The sequence below is a fragment of the Diabrotica virgifera genome, chromosome 8 (genome assembly GCF_917563875.1).
Source record: "Diabrotica virgifera virgifera chromosome 8, PGI_DIABVI_V3a".
Taxonomy (NCBI): domain Eukaryota; kingdom Metazoa; phylum Arthropoda; class Insecta; order Coleoptera; family Chrysomelidae; genus Diabrotica; species Diabrotica virgifera.
Genome location: NC_065450.1, coordinates 20,636,305 through 20,660,759, shown reverse-complemented (window position 1 = coordinate 20,660,759; position 24,455 = coordinate 20,636,305). Strand labels below are relative to the sequence as shown.

The 24,455-nt window shown below is 33.4% G+C and overlaps 1 protein-coding gene across 4 annotated transcripts in view; it reads right to left on the bottom strand.

Moving 5' to 3' along the window:
• Positions 1-3,791: 3,791 nt before the first annotated feature.
• Positions 3,792-24,455, bottom strand: part of LOC126890026 (zinc finger protein 664-like) — a 47,593-nt gene continuing 26,929 nt past the window's right edge. The window contains exons 5-6 of one of the 4 annotated variants that reach the window (XR_007700256.1): positions 20,933-21,544; positions 17,360-17,500 (exon numbers count right to left, since the gene is read on the bottom strand). Coding sequence is in view for 3 of the 4 variants with exons in the window: in XM_050658833.1 (XP_050514790.1) it covers positions 23,408-24,435 (1,028 nt within the window). In the remaining variant the exon portion in view is untranslated. The other 3 variants (XM_050658837.1, XM_050658836.1, XM_050658833.1) reach the window with 3 other exon arrangements.

Genomic DNA, 24,455 nt, shown 5'->3' with positions numbered 1-24,455 from the left:
ACAGTAAAAATTTGTTTAAGGCACTAAACATCTACGCTTATTCCGCGCTTAGCTATTCATTTGGCATTGTTAAGTAGACAAAAACGAACATAGAAAATCTTCAGCGAAAAGTAAGAACACACCTCACAAAGGCACAAAAACACCATCCTAAGAGTGCAGTAGAAAGAACGACATTACCACGGAATCTAGGAGGAAGAGGACTTACGGATATAGGTGAGCAATTAGATAAAAAAATTGCTAATTTAAGAACTTATTTTCAGATGCAGGCTAAGACATCTACTCTACATCGCACTATCTGCGCAGTAGATGACACAACACCGATCAAACTGAGGGAACCAGAAATGCGCATAAACCACCTCACTAAGGACGAAAAAGTGCGCACCTGGATAGGTAAATCTCTGCACAGGCCACCTCCCAAGGAGGTCAGCCAAGATTACGTAGACAATATAGCGTCGAACTACTGGTTGACTTCAGGAAAGATGTTCCCCGAAACGGAAGGTTCATTACTGGCCATTCAGGATCAGGTTATACCAACCAGATAGTACCAGAAATATATCGTCAAAGACCCCCAGGTTCAAAACGACAGATGCCGATATGGATGTCAAGCTCAAGAAACCATTTAACATATTACCACTAGCTGTCAGGCATTTGCTGCAACTAAATACAAGGAACTAGATAATTTACTCTCACTAAGTTCTTGTAATTTTATAATTCCAACACACTGATAGCTGTTTGTACAACTGATCATTGCTTGTACCATAAACAACTTTAAATTTAGTAGCTGCGTAACCAACATTTCATAAAACTTCAATCATTGACAATTGTCGTCCTGACATCAGACAGATTCGCTTTTGAAGTCTTATCTCTTAGTTGCCTGCCACCTCTTGTAACATAATGACCTAATTGTTACCTTTTGACCCACTTACCACGTGTGGGAGTCATATATGTTGCCCTAGGGTCGTATCCTTAGGAATTTTATCCATCCTTTGGATTTTGCCATGTTGGCATCTATATAAGACTTTTAGTCTGTTTTTGAAAGGCTTTGACCTTTGTATTTTTTGGTTGGCTCACCATGTTTTTGTAAGTATAACCAAACTTTGCTTTTACCTTGGTCATCATTTTAACTTTAACATTTTGCTTTAATTAATATGGTTATACTTATTTTAGGTAACACTGATGATGCTCTTGTTACAGAGCGAAAACTTTTTGTTTCTATGTTTGTAGTCCTATAGGGGCATTTTAAACAAATATACCTTTTACGAAGAGAAAAATTTTTTTATTAAATTTTACTTATAATTTTAATGGCATACAGCCAACTACAGGAAATTCTTCCTTGTGGATTTTTAAAATAAATTCTATTTTACCTGATTATCTGAAGTTGGGAAATCCCACTCTTAAATTCTTTATAAGTACACCCCATTAACCAGTGGCGTAGAGTAGTAGGGGCGGCAGGGGCGGTCCGCCCCGGGCGGCACTTTTTAACAATAAATAATAAAAATATTTTGTAAATATTTGAACCATTTTATATTTTTATCGCAACTACAAATTTGGACCGATTGAAAGAAGTACGGAATTTTTCATTACTTATTTTGTTACGGGGAATTCCTTTTCTTTGAATGATATTTTGTAGCGACTGGCAACAACGTCTATAGGTATACTGTCTTGTGGAAATTCCCCGTTTATGACCTAGCAATCAGCACAACTTTTTTCGGCACTTTAGAACGTTGCTATTCTTTTTTTCCTCATCGACACATCGTTGAGAAGTTCTGATAGCAGCTACAGGCAAAATAAGGATTCAAGACACACGGTGGAGTGCAAGAGGCGATGCCATAAATGTGACATTGCATCATTACAAAGGCATTCTCGTCACTTTGGAAAAAGTGACAGTGGCAGGTGAAAGCTTAAACACTAGAACAGATGCAGGTGTTTTATGTACTAGTTTCGATGCAGTCATTTTCCTTTCTTTGTTTTTTGGGCCTGTGGCAACCTGTGCTACATGAAGTGAATGAGTCACAGTCACAAAAATATTTACAAACAAAGGGACTTGACATAAGATTGTGCGCCCAGAAAGTAAATGCTTTGCAGATGATATTGACAGAGAAAACAGAGGAATGGGCAAATGGCACTGTAGGTTATACAAAAATATGTGTGAAGAGCTTGGAATTTCCATAAAACCTCGAAGGCGTATAACAAGAAAACATATTTTTGATGACGGAACTAGAGGTGCTAAATTATCTTGTGAAAATGAGTTGAGAAGAAAGCTGTTTTCTTTGTTAGATAGTTATTGTAGAAATTCGTGAGTGTCCCCAACAGCTACAGAATTCAACGGATAAATTTGTTTATCTAACGCCGCGCCGGCTATATTATTAGACAACAGTGAATGTAATCTAGACCTAGACTACGCATCTGACGAAATTGACTAGCAGGATTTCAAGCTGGAAAGACTTTGACTGCTGACTTTCGTTGCTGCTACAGGCAACGAAATTGATTAATGCAGACTTGCTTGAATTATTTAAATTTATTGTTAAATCCAAGCTGGAAGATACTCTGCCCATTATTTTAATATTGTTCCGAATATTTTTACAGTTGCTATAAGCAATGCCAGCTGTGAGATGAGTTTTTTAAAATTGAAATTAATTAAAAATTATTTAAGATCTACAATGAGTACTCATAAGAGTAACTAATTTGGGTATTTTGTATATTAAGCAAGAGGTGTGTGATCCGATAGACATTGACGGTTCAATAAAAGACTTTGCTCTTAAAAAAGTATACTTATAAATTTTTAATTGAAGACGGAGGTTTTGTTTTCAATTCTAACCAATACATACTCATATTACTTTCAATAAACATAAAAATATAACATTATAGTATCGTTCTAATTCTAATTAAAAATTGATTGTATTTAATTTTGTCGATTGTCAAGGTGTAGGTACCTAATCTTAATTAATAGGTACCTAAGTTATATCAATGTATCTAATTGGTTAAGGTAAAAGAATTTTTGTATTGATAAACATGATTGTAAAACTTAGATAAAATTTTTTATTTAAAATCTAACCTGTATATTGATGGCTGTTCTCGCCGAAAAGTTCTCTATAATTAAAGTATGTAATGTATAGTATACAATAAATTAGAATACCTAAATAAGAGGGCGACAAAATTGTCTTTCGCCCCGGGCGGCCGACACTCACGCTACGCCACTGCCATTAACAGAGATTACAATCTGTGCCATTAGTCTTAATACTAACAAAAACAACTAAATTTCAAATAAATACTTGAAATATATTTTTCGGTCAATTCTCTTTTTGGGCAATTGTTTATCTGTCAATTGTCTATACGGCCAATTATCCATTCAGGGAATTGTTCATTCGGGGAATTGTCCATTCGGGGAATTGTCTTGCGGGAAACTGTTTTCGGGCAATTGTCCGGGACCCGTAATGAGGGGACAGCGATATGAAATGCTAAGACTGATAATATAAGGGAGGCGGAAGAAATATAGGAAGGAGAGTGTCATGGTTGAAGAATTTAAGGGACTTATTTAAATGCAGTTCTATTGAACTCTTCAGAGCAGCAGTAGATAGAGTAAAGATAGTGATGATGATATCCAACCTCCGAGTACGAGACGGCAGTTAAAGAAGAAGAAGAAGAATTTCACTATTTTCAATATACCTTCGTTTTGGGAAAATTTAAAATAAAAACCAAAATATAAAAATTTGTGTTTTATTAATATGAAAATATTTAATGTATGTACAAACTATAAAACAGAAAATATCAAAACTTTGTGGCTATTCGCCGAATTTGGCACAATTAATTTTAACAATTTCTAACAGTTTGTTGAACTAAATAATAAAAGATAATGATCTACATCAACACTAAAAAATTTATCAATACTATTGCATTTATACAGTGGACGTGGAAATGCTTTTCGAAACAAGTTTTTTATATATTTTTCAAACAACGTTTTCTTAAAAAATTATAATCAAAAATCAAAAATGATGAATATGCTTCTTTTCATGAGCATTTTTCAGTACGTCACAAATGATAGAAAAAAAGGTAAGTCCGTAATAATATACATTTTAGTGACATGACATTTTAGTTAAATCTGACAGTTGTCTCATTTTATTTACAATTTGGCATAAAATCAAATCAATTGTATTTATTGCATTTATAAAATGGTATTTTCTTTGATTTGTATAGTCTTATAAATTGTTCAGATTATATTCAGAGATATATTATATAATTCGCAAATTATTTTATTTTCGATTATGGCGCCATCTATTGACAACTAGAATAAATGTTATAAATGTCACCGAAGAAATGTAATCACCGACGTGCGTTTTTTTCTGTCACATACAATTTAATGCGTTAGAAAGAAATCGAAAAACTGTGACGCACTGAAAGATCCTCATGAGAAAAAGAATACATAGATGTAAAAATCGTCTTTTGCCCTGTGGATATTTCATAAATACAAAGACTTTAAAAACTGTAACTATTTGAGTCCTATCTGAGATTTTTCTCCGGTGTGCGTTCTCGAATGAGCTTTCAAAGTACTTATTTGTGAAAACCCCTTAAAACAAATTTCACACTTGTATGGTTTCTCACCAGTGTGCAATCTCAAATGACTTTTCAAACTACCACTCAGAGAAAACTGCTTAAAACAAATTTCACGCGTGTATGATTTTTCACCAGTGTGCACTCTCAAATTACTTTTCAAATCACCACTCACAGAAAACTGCTTAAAACAAATTTCACACTTATGAAGTTTTCTCCCGTATGCGTTCTCAAATGAGTTTTCAAATGACCTCTTTGTGAAAACTCCTTACAACAAATTTCACACTTGTGAGATTTTTCTCCCGTATGGACTCCTTCTGCGTGAAAACTCCTTAAAACAAATTTCACACGTGTGAGGCTTTTCGCCCGTATGCGTTCTTGAATGAGTTTTCAAAGTACTTATGTGTGAAAACTGCTTAAAACAGACTATGCATTTTAAAGTTTGACCAGTATTCATTCTTATACATAATTTGTTCAAATGATCTTTGCAAGAAAAACGCTTAACACACATTTCACGCTTCACTGTTTTTTCTTCAGTAGGTCGACTCATAAGTTGTTCTTTACTACATAAATGCCCAGGTAATGATTTCATTATTTTCAATGTATCTTCGTTTTGGGAAAATCCTAAAATAAAAACCAAAATATAAAAATTTGTGTTTTATTAATATGAAAATATTTAATGTACACTATATTTTGACCCCCTGTAAACTGCTTTATTTACAGAATTAGAAAAAAATGTAAAATACAAAAGTTATTCGATCTTTTAAATATGATTTTTTGACATATATAACATACTAGTGACGTCATCCATGTGGGCGTGATGACGTAATCGACTATTTTTTTAAATGAGAATAGGGGTCATGTGCTAGCTCATTTGAAATGTAATTTAATTCCCTATTCAGTAATATAAACATTATTAGGATAATTATTTATACAGGGTGTCCAAAAAAAATTTTTGAATTAAATTAATTGACACAAAAAGAAGAATGTATGTAATTTATTTAATTTAAAATACATTTTACTGCTGTTAGAAAACAGAAATAAAAGTTTATTGCACAAATAAACATTGATTTTGGCTTAAATTCAATGTTCAAACTGCCAAGAGGCAGATGAGTGGCACCTTGAACATTGAATTTAAGTGAAAAGTAATGTTATTTGTTCAATAAACATTTATTTCTGATTTCTGACAGTAGTAGAACGTATTTTGAATTAAATAAATTACATACATTCTTCTTTTTGTGTCAATTAATTTAATTAAAAAAAGTTTTTTTGGACACCCTTTATACTTAATCATGTTAATATTTATATTACTGAATAGGAAACCTTTCAAATTAGCTAGCACTCGACCCCTATTCCCATTTAAAAAAATAGTGGATGACGTCATCACGCCCAAATAGATGACGTCACTAGTACGATATATATGTCAAAAAATCATAATTTAAAAATCGAATAACTTTTGTATTTTACATTTTTTTCTAATTCTGTAAATAAAGCAGTTTACACGGGGGTCAAAATATAATGAATAACCCTGTACATTGTACATATGTAGTATAAACAGAAAATATCAAAACTTGTTAGGTATTCACCGTTTTTAGCAAAATTATTTTAACAATTTTTAAAAGTTTGTTCAAACTAGATAATAAAAGATAATGATGTACATTAACACTAAAAAATTAATAAATATATTGCATTTATACAGTGGACGTGGGAATGCATTTCGAAACAAGTTATTTATATACACTCACGGACAAAAATATTAGATATTTTGAAATTAACGTGTGAAATAATTTTTTTTCTGCTCCCAGTGTGATAGGAATTAGGTTTCCTTTCCAAATGTGATGTTTTGAAGTAATAAAAATGTATAAATATAAATGTATAAATTGTATAATCGGATTTAGGTAAATTTGATATGGGCAATATGGTGGACAATATAATTTTTAAATTGAATCTCATCAAGGTGAGTATTCACTATTCTACCGAGATGAAGACCTGCGTCATGGTGCATTAACACGAATTTGTTATCCAATGTGGCTGGCAAATAGCAAAACATGATCTAAAATGTTTTTAATGTACATATCAGCTGTCATTCACCATAGCACCTCCACAAGTTCGGTATCTCTTTTCCAAAAGATACCACTCCATAGCACTATGAGGCCACCACTAAAATTATCACTCTGTATGACGTTACATCTGGCATAGCGTTAATTATTATATGGAAGTAAGATTTACAAAACTTCGTCTACAGAAGAGATGGCGAAAAGTATGTCAGTTGTAACCTCATACTGAGCGTAAGTTTTGATGGTGGTGGCATAGTCCTACGGAGCGGTATTGCTTTGAAAGGACATACCGAACACGTGGATGTGATTAGGCGAATGCCAACTGATATGTATATTGCAACCATTAAATAAGATCATGTATTTCCATTTGAAAGCTATATTGGATATGACAATTGCTGTTAAGGCACGTCTTCATGTCGCTATCATCGTGAAGAGTTACCTTGATGAGATTCAATTTAAAAATTATACTGGCCAGCATAAAGCCCAGATCAGATTTAAATCTGATTATAATATTTATACGATACTTTAAAACATCGCTTTTGGAAAAGAAATCCTATATGATACCGGGGGGCTAAGGATAACAGCACAAAAAATTTCATTCCACATGCATATGCAATATTTTTGTCCGTGAGTATATTTTTCAAACAGCGTTTTCTTAAAAAATTATAATAAAAATGATGAATATATAGATGTAAAAATCATTTCACTATGGACATTTCACAGATAGAAAGACTTTAAAAACTGGAACTATTTGAGTCCTAACTGAGATTTTTCTCCCGTGTGCGTTCTCGAATGAGATTTCAAAGTAATTGTTTGTGAAAACGCCTTAAAACAAATTTCACACTTGTATGGTTTCTCACCAGTGTGCACTCTCAAATGACTTTTCAAATCACAATTCTGAGAAAATTGCTTAAAACCAATTTCACATTTGTGTTTTTCTCCCGTACTTATGCGTTCTCAAATGAGTTTTCAAATGACTTATTTGTGAAAACCGCTGAAAACAATTTTCACACTTGAGAGGTTTTTCTCCCGTATGCATTCTCAAATGAATTTTCAAATGACCTTTTTGTGAAAACTGTATAAAACAAATTTGACCCTTGTGAGATTTTTCTCCTGTATGCATTGTCATATGTCTTTTCAAATGATTTATTTATGAAAACTCTTTGAAATAAATTTCACATTTGTGGCGTTTTTCTCCCGTATGCGTTCTGAAATAAGATTTCAAAGTACTTATTTGTGAAAACCCCTTAAAACAAATTAAACACTTGTATGGTTTTTCACCAGTGTGCACATTCAAATGACTTTTCAAATCACAATTCTGAGAAAACTGCTTAAAACAAATTTCACACTTGTGAAGTTTTTTCCCGTATGCGTTCTCAAATGAATTTTCAAGCGAGTTATTCGTGAAAACCGCTGAAAACAATTTTCACACTTGTGAGGTTTTTCTCCCGTATGTATAAATAATAAACACACGTCCTCATCTGGTCAATACAATCAAAATTAGAAAGACGTCATATCTAGGACACCTAATGCGCCATGTGGCATTTGAGCAGCTCCAGGTAATATTAGAAGGCAAAATCGAAGGTAAAGCGAGTATAGAAAGAAAGAAAAATCCTTGCTCTGAAACATCAGAGATAGGACCCACACAACAGGGAATGACTTAATCCATCAAGCCCAGAACACAGAGAAATTTGCCATATTGATCGCCAAACTCAATAGAGAAGGCACCATGGCCCCCACATTCCATTGCGGGCCCTGTAACCAGGATCAGGCTCGGGCCCCCCTATGTTCGCGTGCTATGCTATGTTTCAACAATTTACATGGTAATTTTTTAGTTTACAAATTTTATTTAAACTGATGATTATTGATATTAAGGAATAATTAAGGCTATTATTTTAATCTAAAAACCAAACTTTATTGACAAAATTGTTGCAAACATAAAGTAAATCATTTATATTTTACTGAAAGTACAGTACATTTCCATTTTGAGATTGATTTCCCTTACTGACCAAGAATAAAATTCAAGTTGACAAAATACTAAGAATGAGATTATAAGAAAGTTAGGAGCTAAACAATTAAAATGTTTTTTAAGTGTTTAATACACTGACAAGAAAACGCTTACTTTGATGTTTGATAGTCTATTTAATCATAGATTTCCTAGCTTTCTTTTCACTAAAATCATTTATAACATCAGAAAAGTCAACAGTTTTGGCCAATTCATTCTCAATTGCCAACATTGCCAGATGGTTCAGATGAGTTTGGCCAGTTGTGCTTCGTTGCCAAGTTTTAAGTGAATTAGACAACCTACTAAAAGACCTTTCAGCCGTTGAAACTGTCACTGGGATTGTACAGAAAAGTCGTACAGCTGTGCACAGGTTCAAGAAAATGGGCTGGAGGTTTTTCTCATATATTGAGTTTAGAAGCTTCAATGGGTCCTTTTCTGACTGGAACACTGTTACAAATACATTCTTCATATGAAGAGTTTCTTCAAATAGGGCTTCTGGATCAGCAAAGTCTGAAGGGTAATATGCAACGAGATTGGCAGTTGCCTTCAAGGCACTTAGGAGGAGGAGGATGGTTTTTCACCAGTGTTCACTCTCAAATGACTTTTCAAATCACCATTCTGAGAAAACTTCTTAAAACAAATTTTACACTTATGAGATTTTTCTCCAGTATGCGTTCTCAAATGCAGCTTCAAACTATTTATTTGTGGAAACCCCTTAAAACAAATTTCACACTTGTGAGGTTTTTCTGCCGTATGCGTTCTTGAATGAGCTTTCAAAGTACTTATGTGTGAAAACTGCTTAAAACAAACTTTGCATTTTAAAGTTTGACCAGTATGCGTTCCCATATGTTTGTTCAAATAACCTTTACAAGAAAACCGCTTAACACACATGTCACACTTCACTGTTTCTTTTTCAGTAGGTCGACTCATAAGTTGTTCTTTACTAAATAAATGCCCGGGTAATGATTTCATTACTTCCAATATATCTTTGTTTTGGGAAAATCGTAAATTAAAAACAAAAATATAAAAAGTTGTGTTTTATTAATATAAAAATATTTAATATACAAACTATAAAACAAACAATATCAAAACTTGTTGGCTGTTAGCCGAATTTGGCACAATTAATTTTAACAATTTCTAAAAGTTTGTTGAAGTAAAAAATAATAAAAGATAATTATTTACGTCAACATTAAAAATATTTAACAAAACTATTGCATTTTTACAGTGGAAGTGGGAATGCATTTCGAAACAAGTTTTTTATACATTTTTCAAACAGCGTTTTCTTAAAAAATTATAATCAAAAATGATAATTAGGTAGTTGGGAGCAAATACACGCAGTTTCGTTATCTCCTGTCGTCTTCAGAAATTATAACAGTTTAGAACTTTTTCAATGTTATTACGGGAGACCTTACATATAAGTTCACTAATAAATGAAAAAAGAAGTTTTTAAAAAATCTTCATTTGCGTACTCTTGCCCCTTCAAATGGGGCAGTAGTACGCAAGTGCGTATTTTGGCCCCAAAACTAAAATGTATAAAACCCCAGATAAAAGAGATAGTAGACGTTTAAAAGAAACCAATCTTTATTGAAAAAAACCAAACGTAAAATACAAAACGTTAATCTAAAAGAGAACTATGAGGTAAAATATTTGGTACGTCAATGTCTTGCTCTTCATCGTTATCGGAAAAATGATTGTCACAAGAATCAATACTTTCTTGATAGGAGAGTGCTACCGATTCATCAGATGATGATTCGTCGAAAACGTTCCTTTTGGCAGCACGAGCATGAGCACTTTGAGATTCGATCTTTTGTTTCTTCAGTAATGCTTTTCTCTCCTCTCTTTCTGTGCTTCCTTCTTTTCTTCTTGTTCTTCTAAAAGTAGCTGCCTATTAGGTGTCGATGTTAGTAGGGTTGACTTCAAACTTTTCCTGGTCCGTTTCCTTTTTATCTTAATTTTTGGGAAGGGAATAATAAGGTGAAATTACTGAATGTCCTGGTTTTAATGACGGCTGGGGCTATTTCGTGTCAGTAACAGTTTATTTTTCAATATTTGAAGGACCAGGTAGAGAAATTCTGACTTCCGATTTTGATGACGGCTGGAGCTCTATCGCATCAGTAACAAGTTCTTCTTCTTGCTGAAATTGGATAAAAACATGACCTTCATCGTCTGAATCTTCACCTAAATCTTGCTCTGTTACTTCCGCTGGCTTAAAATCTACGTCCGAAAAAATATTTTTATCTAGTCATAATAAGCTTTTAATGGTTTGAAAATGCCCGATCGAGTGGCCGGGTCTTATGGCTGCTATGTGGTGGCAGACTTAATAAATGGATGAAGTTATTTTTTGCAAATGTTACTGCTTGAAGACTTGTGTGCGATACATGATTATCTAGAATCAGGAGAACAGGTTCTCCTCTGTTGGACTTGTATGGTTTTTAAAATGCTCCAGGTACTTGATAAACGTGGGAGTGTTCATGTAACCACTATCAGTAATAGCCATGTCAAAGGCAGTGGGCCCGTCTTTGATTAGAAGAAGATTCATCCGTTTTCGAGCAAATAAGAAAATGGACAGACATGGTCCCTAACAACACACAACATTCCAGGAATGTACTACCAAAGTTCTATCAATATTTGAATGTCCTGGACATTTAGGGAACATACGGTGAACATCTGATTAAATTATTCCTGGAATGTTACCATAAGACATTCTGTGAACATACTACCAATGTTCCTATATGTTCATTTTCAAATTCACGGCGCATGTATTTGTGCATGGTGCTTAGAGAGGGCATCACGTGACTAAAAACGGCCAATGACCTCACTTCGGACTTCGGCGCTTCGGCCATCTTGGCATGCATCTTGGGCTTGGCCACCTTGCCGTGCGTGATCGTTGTTTGTTTTTGTTTGTGCTTTTTAAGAATATTTTTTAATTCGGATACTTTTATAATAACTTTAATAGTACCTATTATTAACATAGTGCATTAAATCAGTTGGAGTAGCAGAAGCAATGTAGATAAAAAATCTGCAGGAATAACGTTTCATAAAGGTTAGTATATGCAAATATGTAAACAAAGGCATGCCCCTATTTCAGGAAATATCCATTTATTATTTTAATAATTAATCCACAAACTTGCTTATTCCTAGCTAAAATAGTAAATAGAGATAATAACAAACGGATTATTTGTAAAATTAATTATTTTTTTTGCTTTTTTGCTAATGTATGCGTTTATAAACAGGATGGTAGACCACACACTATAATAGTACCAACTAATGAATACACAGTATGAATAGTATAGTCGGTTCGCTAAACTTAGTCTCAGACACAACTGGCTAGTGATTTTAGTAAATAATTTTGACAATTTGGTAAAATTGGCAAAAAAAGAATAACTAAATAGTTAGTAATTTTGGCAAAATTGGCCAAAAACAAAAAAATTACCTACTAAAATCACTAGCCAGATGTGTCTAGGGAAACGACTGTACTAATAAATAATTTCTAAGCTGCTTTTTATAATATTTTGTTAGTTCATTAATCATATTTTTTATTTAAAACTAAAATTTGTTAATAATGCTCAGTAATGCATATATTTTGTATTTTTAGCTTTCCAGAAGATCCTGCGAAGAAGGCATGAAGTATTGACCAGATTTGTTAATAGAGCAGTATGTTCAAAACATTTTTAGAAAAAGATATTGACAGAACTTCACTTTCAACTGTTCGTTTGAGAGACTGTGCTGTTCCAATAGCTTATATCACGCAGGTAATATGCTTAACCCAATTAATAATACAATTACAATATACAGTTGGAAAAATTAAAGAATAGGGCTTTTCATTTACAGTCATTTGTTTCGAGCTTCTGTCATATGTCGTATAATCCGTGTTGTATTAATATTATACACAGATTATATAACATATGACAGAAGCTCGAAACAAATGACAATCGATGAAAAGCCCTATAGGGCTTTGTTCATTGTCATTTGTTTCGAGCTTCTGTCATGTGTCACGTATATTAATATATCTACGTCATACGTCTTTGGTTTGTATCATTGGTTATATCAATAACGTATGACGTAGATATATTAATATTATGTGACACATGACAGAAGCTCGAAACAAACGACTGTGAATGAAAAGCCCTATAACCATGAACGATCACATCAATCACTTATTTTGTATTTGCTGTCTTTTTCTATAAATCACAAACGTTTGTTATAGAAAAAGATCATCATCATCATCATCATTGGCTCGACAGCCCTTTCTGGGTCTTGGCCTGTTCCAGGATTCTTCTCCACTCTGATGTTTCGTGCTTTTTTTCTCCAGTTTTTTATTTTTAAGGTTTTTATATAATTTTCTATTTGTTCTAAAATAGAAAAAGATAGCAAATACAAAATAAGTGATTGATGTGATCGTTCATGGGTATAGGGCTTTTCATTCACAGTCATTTGTTCGAGCTTTCGTCATGTGTCACATAATATTAATATATCTACGACATACGTTATTGGTATATACCTTAGACAAGGAAAGAGAGAGGACGAGTAATCCTATGACCAAAAGTGAAGCCAAACTGACACCAGAGATTTTGATCATCGACGTATCTTTGGGGTATTGTTATGCATTGAGTATTTAAAATAAAAACATGAAATGTATTTAAAATGAAGAATTTGTGTACGGTAAATGTTTTATTAAGTTTCTCATATTACGTACATATGTTTCAAGTCATACATATGTTTTTATTACGAATTTTAGATGATTATTTACTTTATTTTTTATGAAATTTTAACCTTCAACGAACACCCACCACTGGCAACCCATTGTTATTTTTGACGTGACCGCCATGTTTCTGGTGACAAACAAACCAAAAACCGGCTTCACTTTTGGAACGTGTGTGTTAAATGAGTGTTACCCGTCCTCTCTTTTTTTCCTTGTCTAAGGTATATACAATAATACAAACCAAAGACATATGACGTAGATATATTAATATTATGTGACACATGACAGAAGCTCGAAACAAATGACAATCGATGAAAAGCCCTATTCTTTCATTTTTCCAACTGTAGATACCGTTGCTCTTCATTATCTACATCAGAGATCTAAGTTGACAATGTTGCCCAATTACAAAAAATTTTTGAATTCAGTTTAAGTCCAATGTATCACATAATTATTGCGAAGTAGATTATACAAGAAAACAGATTAATATTGAATGTAAATAAATAAAAACATCAGAAATAGAAAACAAGAATTAAGTTATAATCTTAAGTTAAAGTAAATAATAAAAACAATAAATATAATAAAACAAAATACTTATTTGTTTGTGAAAAAGCTATTTCTTTGTGGCATTTTTGTAATTATTGTAACTATTTTAATGGGGAAATAAGCCACAATTTACTTGAAAAAATAACTTTATTATGGTTTCTACTTCCACATCGGACGTCGTTGTCAAAATACAAAATGTTTTATTATTTTCTTTATTAAATATTATTTATTATTTATTTAAATATTATTTAATTTATTATTTATTTTATTATTATTATTATTATTATTTATGCATATTATTACCTGTAAATATTTCTTATGATTGTTAATTGTAAAGGATAGAAAAATTACCATTTATTTTATTTTCTTTTAGAATCAGCTGAGAGAAGTGGTCTACAAAAAACCAGGAAGGAAATGGAATATGTGGCTATGAAAGGCAAAAGAAAGGTTTACAAAGCAAATGTGACACATTTTTTTATAGGAATATCAGTAAATTACATTAAAAAAATGTATGAAAAGATTTTTTGCAATAAAAATGTTTATATTTATCAAGGATGTATTATTTGGTATGGCCACATATCGTCAGTGATGTGACAATACCTCCTATCTGTTTTTTCATGAGATTTGTAAGATAGACTAAAAACTTGGCCACCTCCTGTTTTCATATATTTTTTGACTTGTTTTGCAGTAAATTTAACTATCTATTTACTACAAAACAAGTCAGAACTTACGTATGAAAACAGGAGGTGACCTTAAAAAATGTTTTTCGTCTCCTGCAAACCTCATGAAAAAAGATATAGGAGGTATTGTCACATCACTGACGATATATTTCAGAGAATGTCTAAAAAATATACTGTGAATGTTCAAAGAACGTTCATAGACATTCATGGAATGTTCCAACAAGACATTTAGTCTAAAAAAATATACTGTGAATGTCCAAAGAACATTCATGGAATGTTCCAACATTCATGGAATGTCCCAACAAGACATTCAGTCTAAAAAATATACTGTGAATGTCCAAAGAACATTCGTATACATTCATGGAATGTTCCAACAAGACATTCAGTCTAAAACATATACTGTCAATGTCCAAAGAACATTCGTAGACATTCATGGAATGTTCGAACAGAACATTCTAAGAATATTTAAAATGCTGACACAGCACTTTCCTGGGACTTTCCAGGGACATTCGTGTGCATTTGGGGACATTCCAGGAATGTTTTCAATGTCCTGTGAGTACCTTGTAGGAACATTCCTGGAATGTTTTGTGTTATTAGGGGTGACCAGTTGCGCTCATACAGCAAACAGACGTAATCGTTTGTCCTTGCCCGGCAGCTACAACTTTTGCTACATCTCTCTTTCCAACTGGGGTAACATGCTTGGGCAGATGGTTTGGGACTGTCTGAGTGGCCTTTTCATCAACGTTACAGATACGGTTGGGAGGTAACTTATATTTTTTTATAGTGTTCTCCAAAATTTCAAAATACTGAGCTAGTTGTACTCTATTGAAGCCCATGGTTCTAGCAATACTTGTTTTCCGTGGAACTCGTAAAGATAGCCGGTTCCTTTTCATGAAAGATTTAGTAAAGTCCCGACCAGCCAACTGATTACAGGTGAAAATTGATCCTCAATACGGTTTCTTACACAATAAGAGTAAATTAAAAAACGTAATGACTTCAGCGTCATTCCGTAAAATCGTTTGTCGAGTTCTTTGCAATGCTGAACTATTTCGTTTTCCTGGATCTTGGTTAGAACTGCTTTAAATCTGACTAAAAGACTGGACACCATTTCCTTTTTTTCAACCTTTGCCGTAGTGTCGCTTCATGAAATCCCACAGCTTTTACTGTCTGACGTATATAAACGCTATTATTAATAAGTTCGCGAGTTTCGCACAAAATAACTTCTGTCAAAGGCTTGCGCTCTCATTTTCTTGTAGTTTTTGGAAAACAGAAACCAAGATTTAGATAAATTGAATATTTAATTCCGAAATTAGTAGAAACAAAAATAATTTATAATAATGGGGAAAATATACGCATTCGTAGTTTTGCCCCATAACTCATGTATTTTTGTCCCACTCGGCAACACTGTCAAAACCATATGTTAAGATTTTCAGGACCTAACCTCGAAAACTCTTAACATAAAATAATCCACAATCAAGCCAAAAAAACAACCGAATAAACTAATTCAACGAAAAATGCCAGTTTGATAATATTTACCTCATAGTTTGTAAACAACGCCTTGAATCAGCTTTAAACTTAAAACAACACATATGGCACACTATTGCAAAATGTTTGTAACTAAAATCGATTCAAACTGGACATTAGCGGCAAATTTAAATCAGGTGCGTTCTTTTGCCCCGTGCGTGTTTTTACCCCCAACTACCACCATGTAAAAATCCTATGGACATTTCACAGATAGAAAGTCTTTACAAGCTGTAACTATTGGAGTCCTAACTGAGATTTTTCTCCCGTGTGCGTTCTCGAATGAGATTTCAAAGTACTTATTTGTGAAAACCTCTTAAAACAAATTTCACAATTGTATGGTTTTTCACCAGTGTGCACTCTCAAATGACTTTTCAAATCACCATTCTGAGAAAACTGCTTAAAACAAATTTCACACTTGTGAGGTTTCTCTCCTATATGCGTTCTCAAATGTGCTTTTAAATATGTTAATTCAGAAAACTGTTTAAAACAAATTTCACACTTGTATGGTTTTTCACCAGTATGCACTCTCAAATGACTTTTCAAATCACAAATCTGAGAAAACCCCTTAAAACAAATTTCACACTTGTGAAGTTTTTCTCCCGTATGCGTTCTTAAATGAGTTTTCAAATGAGTTATTCGTGAAAACCGTTTTAAACAAATTTCACATGGGTGAGATTTTTCTCCGGTGTGGGCTCTCAAATGAGTTTTCAAATGACTTATTTGTGAAAACCGCTGAAAACAGTTTTCACACTTGTCAGGTTTTTCTCCCGTATGCATTCTCAAATGAATTTTCAAATGACCTCTTCGTGAAAACTCCTTACAACAAATTTCACACTTGTGAGATTTTTCTCCCGTATGCATTGTCAAATGTCTTTTCAAATTACTTATGTGTGAAAACTCTTTAAAACAAATTTCACACTTGTGAGGTTTTTCTCCCGTATGCGTTCTCAAATGAGATTTCAAAGTACCTGTTTGTGAAAACCCCTTAAAACAAATTTCACACTTGTATGGTTTTTCACCAGTGTGCACTCTCAAATGACTTTTCAAATCACTATTCTGAGAAAACTGCTTAAAACAAATTTCACACTTGTGAAGTTTTTTCCCGTATGCGTTCTCAAATGAGTTTTCAAATGAGTTATTCGTGAAAACCGCTGAAAACAATTTTCACAGTTGTGAGGCTTTTCTCCCGTATGCGTTCTTGAATGAGTTTTCAAAGTACTTATGTGTGAAAACTGCTTAAAACAAGCTTTGCATTTTAAAGTTTGACCAGTATTCGTTCTTATACATTTGTTCAAATGATCTTTGCAAGAAAAACGCTTAACACACATTTCACACTTCATTGTTTTTTCTTCAGTAGGTCGACTCATAAGTTGTTCTTTACTACATAAATGCCCAGATAATGACTTCATTATTTCCAATGTATCTTCGTTTTGGGAAAATCCTAAAATAAAAACCAAACTATAAAAATTTGTGTTTTATTAATATGAAAATTTTAATGTATTATAAAACAGAAAATATCAAGACTTGTTAGATATTCGGCAAATTTAGCAAAATTATTTTAACAATTTTTAAAAGTTTGTTCAACTAGATAATAAAAGATAATGATGTACATCAACACTAAAAAAATTCAACAAAACGATTGCATTTATACAGTGAACGTGAGAATGCATTTCGAAACAATTGTTTATATACACTCACGGACAAAAATATTGGATATTTTGAAATTAACGTGTGAAATAAAAATTTTTATGCTGCCCCAGTGTCGTAGGAATAGGATTTCTTTTCCGAATGTGATGTTTTGAAGTATCGTATAAATGGTATCTTCTTCTTCTTTAGGTGCCGTGTCTGTATTCAGACGTTGGCCGTCATCATGTTTACAATTTCCTGAAATCTCTCTCTATCGGCTGCTGCGCGAAATAATTCTTCTACTGTGCAGCCACACCATTGTCTAATATTACGCAGCCATGAAAGTTTCTTTCGACGAATCCATCTCTTTCCCTCCACTTTTCCTTGTATTATAAGGCGAAGCAGATGGTATTTAGGTCCTCTAATTATATGGCCGAAGTATTCTGTTTTTGTCCTCCTTATGATGCTTATGAGCAGACGTTCCGAATTCATCATTTGAAGAACATCTTCATTGGAAGTGTGCGAAACCCACGATATCTTTAGGATTCGTCGATAGCACCACAATTCGAATGCTTCTATTTTGTTTAGCATTGTGGTTTTTAACGTCCATGTCTCACAACCATACAATAGGATAGACCACACATAACATTTCAGCACCTTCTTTCGAATATTCATCGACAGGTTTCTATTACATAAAACTGGTTTCCAGGTCATAAAAGCCTTCCGGGATATTTCGATCCTAGTTATTATCTCTTCATCAGAGTCACAATTTACATTTAACCAGCTGCCAAGGTACTTGAAATGATTTACCCGTTCTAACTGCTCTCGATCAAGAGAAAGCTGACCTTGATCTATATTAATCTTTCCAACTGCCATCCACTTTGTTTTTGAAATGTTGATTTTAAGGCCTCTCCGATAGCTTGCTTCACTGACTAGATTTAGTAGTGTCTGAAGATCTTGTAAATTTTCAGCAAGAATGGCTGTATCGTCAGCGTATCTAATATTGTCGATTACTTCTCCGCCTAGCCTTACTCCCTCTTGTCTGTCATCCAAAGCCTCCCTAAAGATTTCTTCAGAGTACAGATTAAAAAGGGTGGGTGATAAAACACAACCTTGTCGTACTCCACGTTTTATCGGCAGTTTTTTAGTACGACTGTCTCCAATTTGGATAGAAGCTACTTGATTGTAATATAAGTATTTCAGCAGTCTTATATCGTAGTGGTCAAGTCTTGCTGCCTGCAGGCAATCGAAAAGTGTATCATGTTGTACTCAGTCGAATGCCTTCTCGAAGTCGATGAAACAAACATAAACGTTCTTTCGGAATTCACCACTTTTTTGTAATAGAACGCGCATACAAACTAGTGCTTCTCTAGTTCCTAGACCATTTCTAAATCCAAATTGCTTATTACCCATTCTAGTTTCGCACAGAAGGAATACTCGGTTTTGTATAATACGTAAAAGTATCTTAAGTTTGTGACTCATCAAACTGATTAGTCTAAAATCGCTGCATTTGGTGGGCCTGCTTTTCTTTGGTAATGTTATAAACAGTGACTCCAACCAATCATCTGGTATTTTTCCTTCGTTGTAAATTTTGTTAAAGAAAGTAGTCAAGTAGGTAATGTTTTCCTCATCCAAAAGTTTAAGTAGCTCAACAGGGATTTGATCTGGTCCAGGTGCTTTATTGTTTTTGGCTTGTTGTATTGCTTTTATGACTTCTGACTTCAGTATACTGGGACCTCTGTCTAATTGGTTGTCACAGGTAGTATTTGGAGCATTTTCTCGAGAAGCATCGTCAAAAAGGTCACTGATGTGTCTCTCCCATTCTTTGCACTGTTGTTCGTGATCACAAATTTTTCCGTCTGCGGTTTTAAGTACGTGAGCATTTTTCTGTTTTCTAATTCCGGAGGTATATTTAAGTTTCTTGTGGAGGTTGAAACTGTCATGCTTTTTTTGGAGGTCTTCTATTTCTTTACATGAATTCTCGAGCCAGGATTCTTTGGCCTGTTTAATTTTTCTTTTTATGAGTTTGTTAATTTCACGGTATTTGATAATATTTCTATTTTTGTATTTTCGTCGAACTTCCATCAAGTCTAGAATTTCTTGGTTCATCCATTCATTTTTTGCCAACATTGTAGGTGTTTTTAAAGATTCCCTTACGTCCTCTAAAATCGAGTTTTGAATATCGTACCAACATTCGTTAATAGTTCTGTTTTCGTTTGGTATATTTGATATTCTGTGCATTTTACTATTTATCTGCTGTGCTATGTGTTCGCGCGTTTGGGTGTTTTTAAGGAGGTCGAGATATATCTTACTAGGCTTAGTTGGCTTTGTTAGTTTCTTTAATTTAATTTGTATTTTGGAGCAGAGTAAATTATGATTTGAGTTTATGTCGGCGCCGGGGTAAGTTCTTACATCTTTAATATTGTTCCGAAATCGATGGTTTATTAGGATGTAGTATATTTGATTCCGTACTATTTTACCTTGATGTCCATCTTGAGGGGATTTCCACGTGTAGAGACGCCTTTCTGGAAGTTGAAACCAGGTATTTGTAATGACGAAGTCATTTTCTTGGCAGAATTCTATTAGACGCTCATCTCTTTGATTTCTCTCTCCCAAGCCGAACTTTCCGGTGATGTTTTGTGTCATCTTTTGTCCAACTTTAGCGTTAAAGTCTCCCATAATTATTGTTGTTTCGTGTTTCTTTGTTGTTTTTAGCACTTCTTCTATTTGATGGTAGCATTCTTCCATTTTCTGCTCATCTGCATCTGTAGTGGGAGCATAAACTTGGATGATATTTATATTTACAGGTTTAGCATTCAGCTGTATTAAAATTACTCTGTCTGACATTGGGATGAAGTTAGTCACATATTTACTAATATGCTGTTTCATAATTATTGCTACTCCGTTTCGATGCATATGGTCTTGATTTCCAGAAAAATAAACGGCGTATCCGTGTGCTATGAAATTCCCTGTATTTGGCCATCTTGTTTCACATACCCCCATGATGGTAATGTTTAGTCTGTCCATTTCAGAGAGTAGATTTCTCAGCTTACCGGCTTCATATAAATTTGTTACATTCCATGTAGCTATTTTATACGCATTCTTCATTTTCATCTTATGTCTGATGATGTTTTGCTCACAGGGATTTCGCTGGCTAATAAATGGTATAATCGGATTTAAATTTGATATGGGCTATATGGTAGACAATATAATTTTTAGATTGAATCTCATCAAGGTAAGTACTCACTATTCTACCGAGATGAAGACCTGCCTCATGGTGCATTAACACGAATTTGTTATCCAATGTAGCTGGCAAATGGCAAAACATGATCTTCTAAAATGTTTTTAATGTACATATCAGCTGTCATTCACCCGATCACCTCCACAAGTTCGGTATGTCTTTTCCAAAAAAATACCACTCCATAGCACTATGAGGCCACCACCAAAATTAACATTCTGTATGAGGTTACATCTGGCATAGCATTGATCATATGGAAGCAAGATTTACAAAACTTCGTCTACAGAAGATTTTTCGAACAGTATGTCAGTTGTAACCTCATACTGAGCGTAAGTTTTGATGGTGGTGGCATAGTCCTACGTTCTGAATGTGGCGTTCTTGAATGAGTTTTCAAAGTACTTATGTGTGAAAACTGTTTAAAACAAACTTTGCATTTTAAAGTTTGACCAGTATTCGTTCTTATACATTTGTTCAAATGATCTTTGCAAGAAAAACGCTTAACACACATTTCACACTTCATTGTTTTTTTTTCAGTAGGTCGACTCATAAGTTGTTCTTTACTACATAAATGCCCAGATAATGATTTCATTATTTCCAATGTATCTTCGTTTTGGGAAAATCCTAAAATAAAAACCAAAATATAAAAATTTGTGTTTTATTAATATGAAAATATTTAATGTACATATTATAAAACAGAAAATATCAAGACTTGTTAGATATTCGCCAAATTTAGCAAAATTATTTTAACAATTTTTAAAAGTTTGTTGAACTACATAATAAAAGATAATGATGTACATCAACAATAAAAAAATAATAAAACGATTGCATTTATACAGTGAACGTGAGAATGCATTTCGAAACAATTTTTTATATACACTCACGCACAAAAATATTGGATATTTTGAAATTAACGTGTGAAATAAAATTTTTTGTGCTGCCTCAGTGTCATAAGAATAGGATTTCTTTTCCGAATGTGATGTTTTGAAGTATCATATAAATAGTACAATCGGATTTAGATTTGATAAGAGCTATATGGTGGACAGTATAATTTTTAGATTGAATCTCATCAAGGTAAGTATTCACTATTCTACCAAGAGGAAGACCTGCCTCATGGTGCATTAACAAGAATTTGTTATCCAATGTAGCTGGCAAATGGCAAAACATGATCTTCTGAAATGTTTTTAATGTAGATATCAGCTGTCATTCACCCGATCAACTCCACAAGTTCGGTATCTCTTTTCCAAGAAATACCACTCCATAGCACTATGCGGCCACCACCAAAATTAACATTCTGTATGAGGTTACATCTGGCATAGCATTAATCATATGGAAGCAAGATTTACAAAACTTTGTCTACAGAAGATTTCTCGAACAGTATGTCAGTTGTAACCTCACATAGATCGTTAGTTTTGGTGGTGGCGGCTTAGTGCTACGGAGCGGTATTGCTTTGAAAGGACATACCGAACACTTGGAGGTCATTACGTGAATTCCAACTGATATGTACATGGAATCCATTTAATAAGATCAAGTTTTGCCATTTGAAAGCTTTATTGGATATGCCATATTGGTGTTAATGCACGTCTTCATATCGATAGCATAGTGAAGACTTAAGGCGCATTCTCACGGTTCGATTTTAGTTGATCAACTTTAGTGGATCAACTAAAATCGAATGATAATAGCTGTGAGAACATGTTTCAATTTTAATCGGTAAACTTTTGTCGATTTAACAAAAGATTGAACTTTATCGTTCAACTTGGACATTTTTCAGACAAGTTGAATCACGCTTGAAGCGTATGAACATTTGTTGGTCACTGCAATTACTATTATCTCGTCATTCTGCGTAAAAAGTTATCCTTCAAATTAACAAAATGAATTTAAGGTGGTCAGGGTCAGAGAGTGTTATGTTCAGATTTTTATATCCTTCTTTATCTTCCAAAGCAAGTTCTTTTATCAGAATTTCTGAAATACCACATTCATTTGTTCTTTTAATCCAATTTCGTATCCAGAAACGACAATTTTTATGTTCTTTATTCCATCTTAACATAATTTTCGTGAGTTGCTGAATCAGTGAACTAGGTACTAATAATATTAAATATTAAATATTATTAGTACCTAGTTTACTGAAGTATAAATTTTATACTTTTACGTATAACTACACATGGCGCCATGTGATTAAAACTAATTGCTTCAACTTTGTTTGAAATGTGTGAACAAAAACTTGACCGATTTTTCAGACCGGGATCAAAATCGAACCGGGAGAATCCGCCTTTACCTTGATGAAATTAAATTTAAAAATTATACTGGCCAGCATAAAGCCCAGATCAGATGTAAATCCGATTATAGCATTTTTTGTCTGTGAGTATATTTTTCAAACAGCGTTTTCTTAAAAAATTATAATCAAAAATCAAAAATGCTGAATACATAGATGTAAAAGTCCTATGAACATTTCACAGATAGAAAGACTTTACAAACTGTAACTGAGTCCTAATTGAGATTTTTCTCAGAGTGCGTTCTCGAATGTGCTTTCAAAGTACGTATTCGTGAAAACGCCTTAAAACAAATTTCACACTTGTATGGTTTTTCCCCGGTGTGTATTCTCAAATGACTTTTCAAATCACCATTCGGAGAAAACCCCTTAAAACAAATGTCACACTTGTGAGGTTTTTCTCCCGTATGCGTTCTCAAATGTACCTTTAAAGATGTTAATTCAGAAAACCGTTTAAAACAAATTTCACATTTGTTAGGTTTTTCTCCCGTATGCGTTCTCAAATGAGATTTCAAAACACTTATTTGTGAAAACCCCTTAAAACAAATTTCACACTTGTATGGCTTTTCACCAGTGTGTACTCTCAAATGACTTTTCAATTCACAATTCTGAGCAAACCTCTTAAAACAAATTTCACACTTGTGAAGTTTTTCTCCCGTATGCGTTCTCAAATGAGTTTTCAAATGAGTTATTCGTGAAAACCGTTTTAAACAAATTTCACACTTGTGAGGTTTTTCTCCGGTGTGAGTTCTCAAATGAGTTTTCAAATGACTCATTTGTGAAAACCGCTGAAAACAATTTTCACACTTGTGAGGTTTTTCTCCCGTATGCATTCTCAAATGAATTTTCAAATGACCTCTTTGTGAAAACTCCTTACAACAAATATCACACTTGTGAGATTTTTCTCCCGTATGCATTCTCAAATGTCTTTTCAAATGACTTATTTGTGAAAACCCCTTAAAACAAATTTCACACTTGTGAGGTTTTTCTCCCGTATGCGTTCTTGAATGAATTTTCAAAGTACTTATATGTGAAAACTGTTTAAAACAAACTTTGCATTTTAAAGTTTGACCAGTATTCGTTCTTATACATTTGTTCAAATGATCTTTGCAAGAAAAACGCTTAGCACACATTTCACACTTCATTGTTTTTTCTTCAGTAGGTCGACGCATAAGTTGTTCTTTACTACATAAATGCCCAGGTAATGATTTCATTATTTTCAATGTATCTTCGTTTTGGGAAAATCCTAAAATAAAAACCAAAATA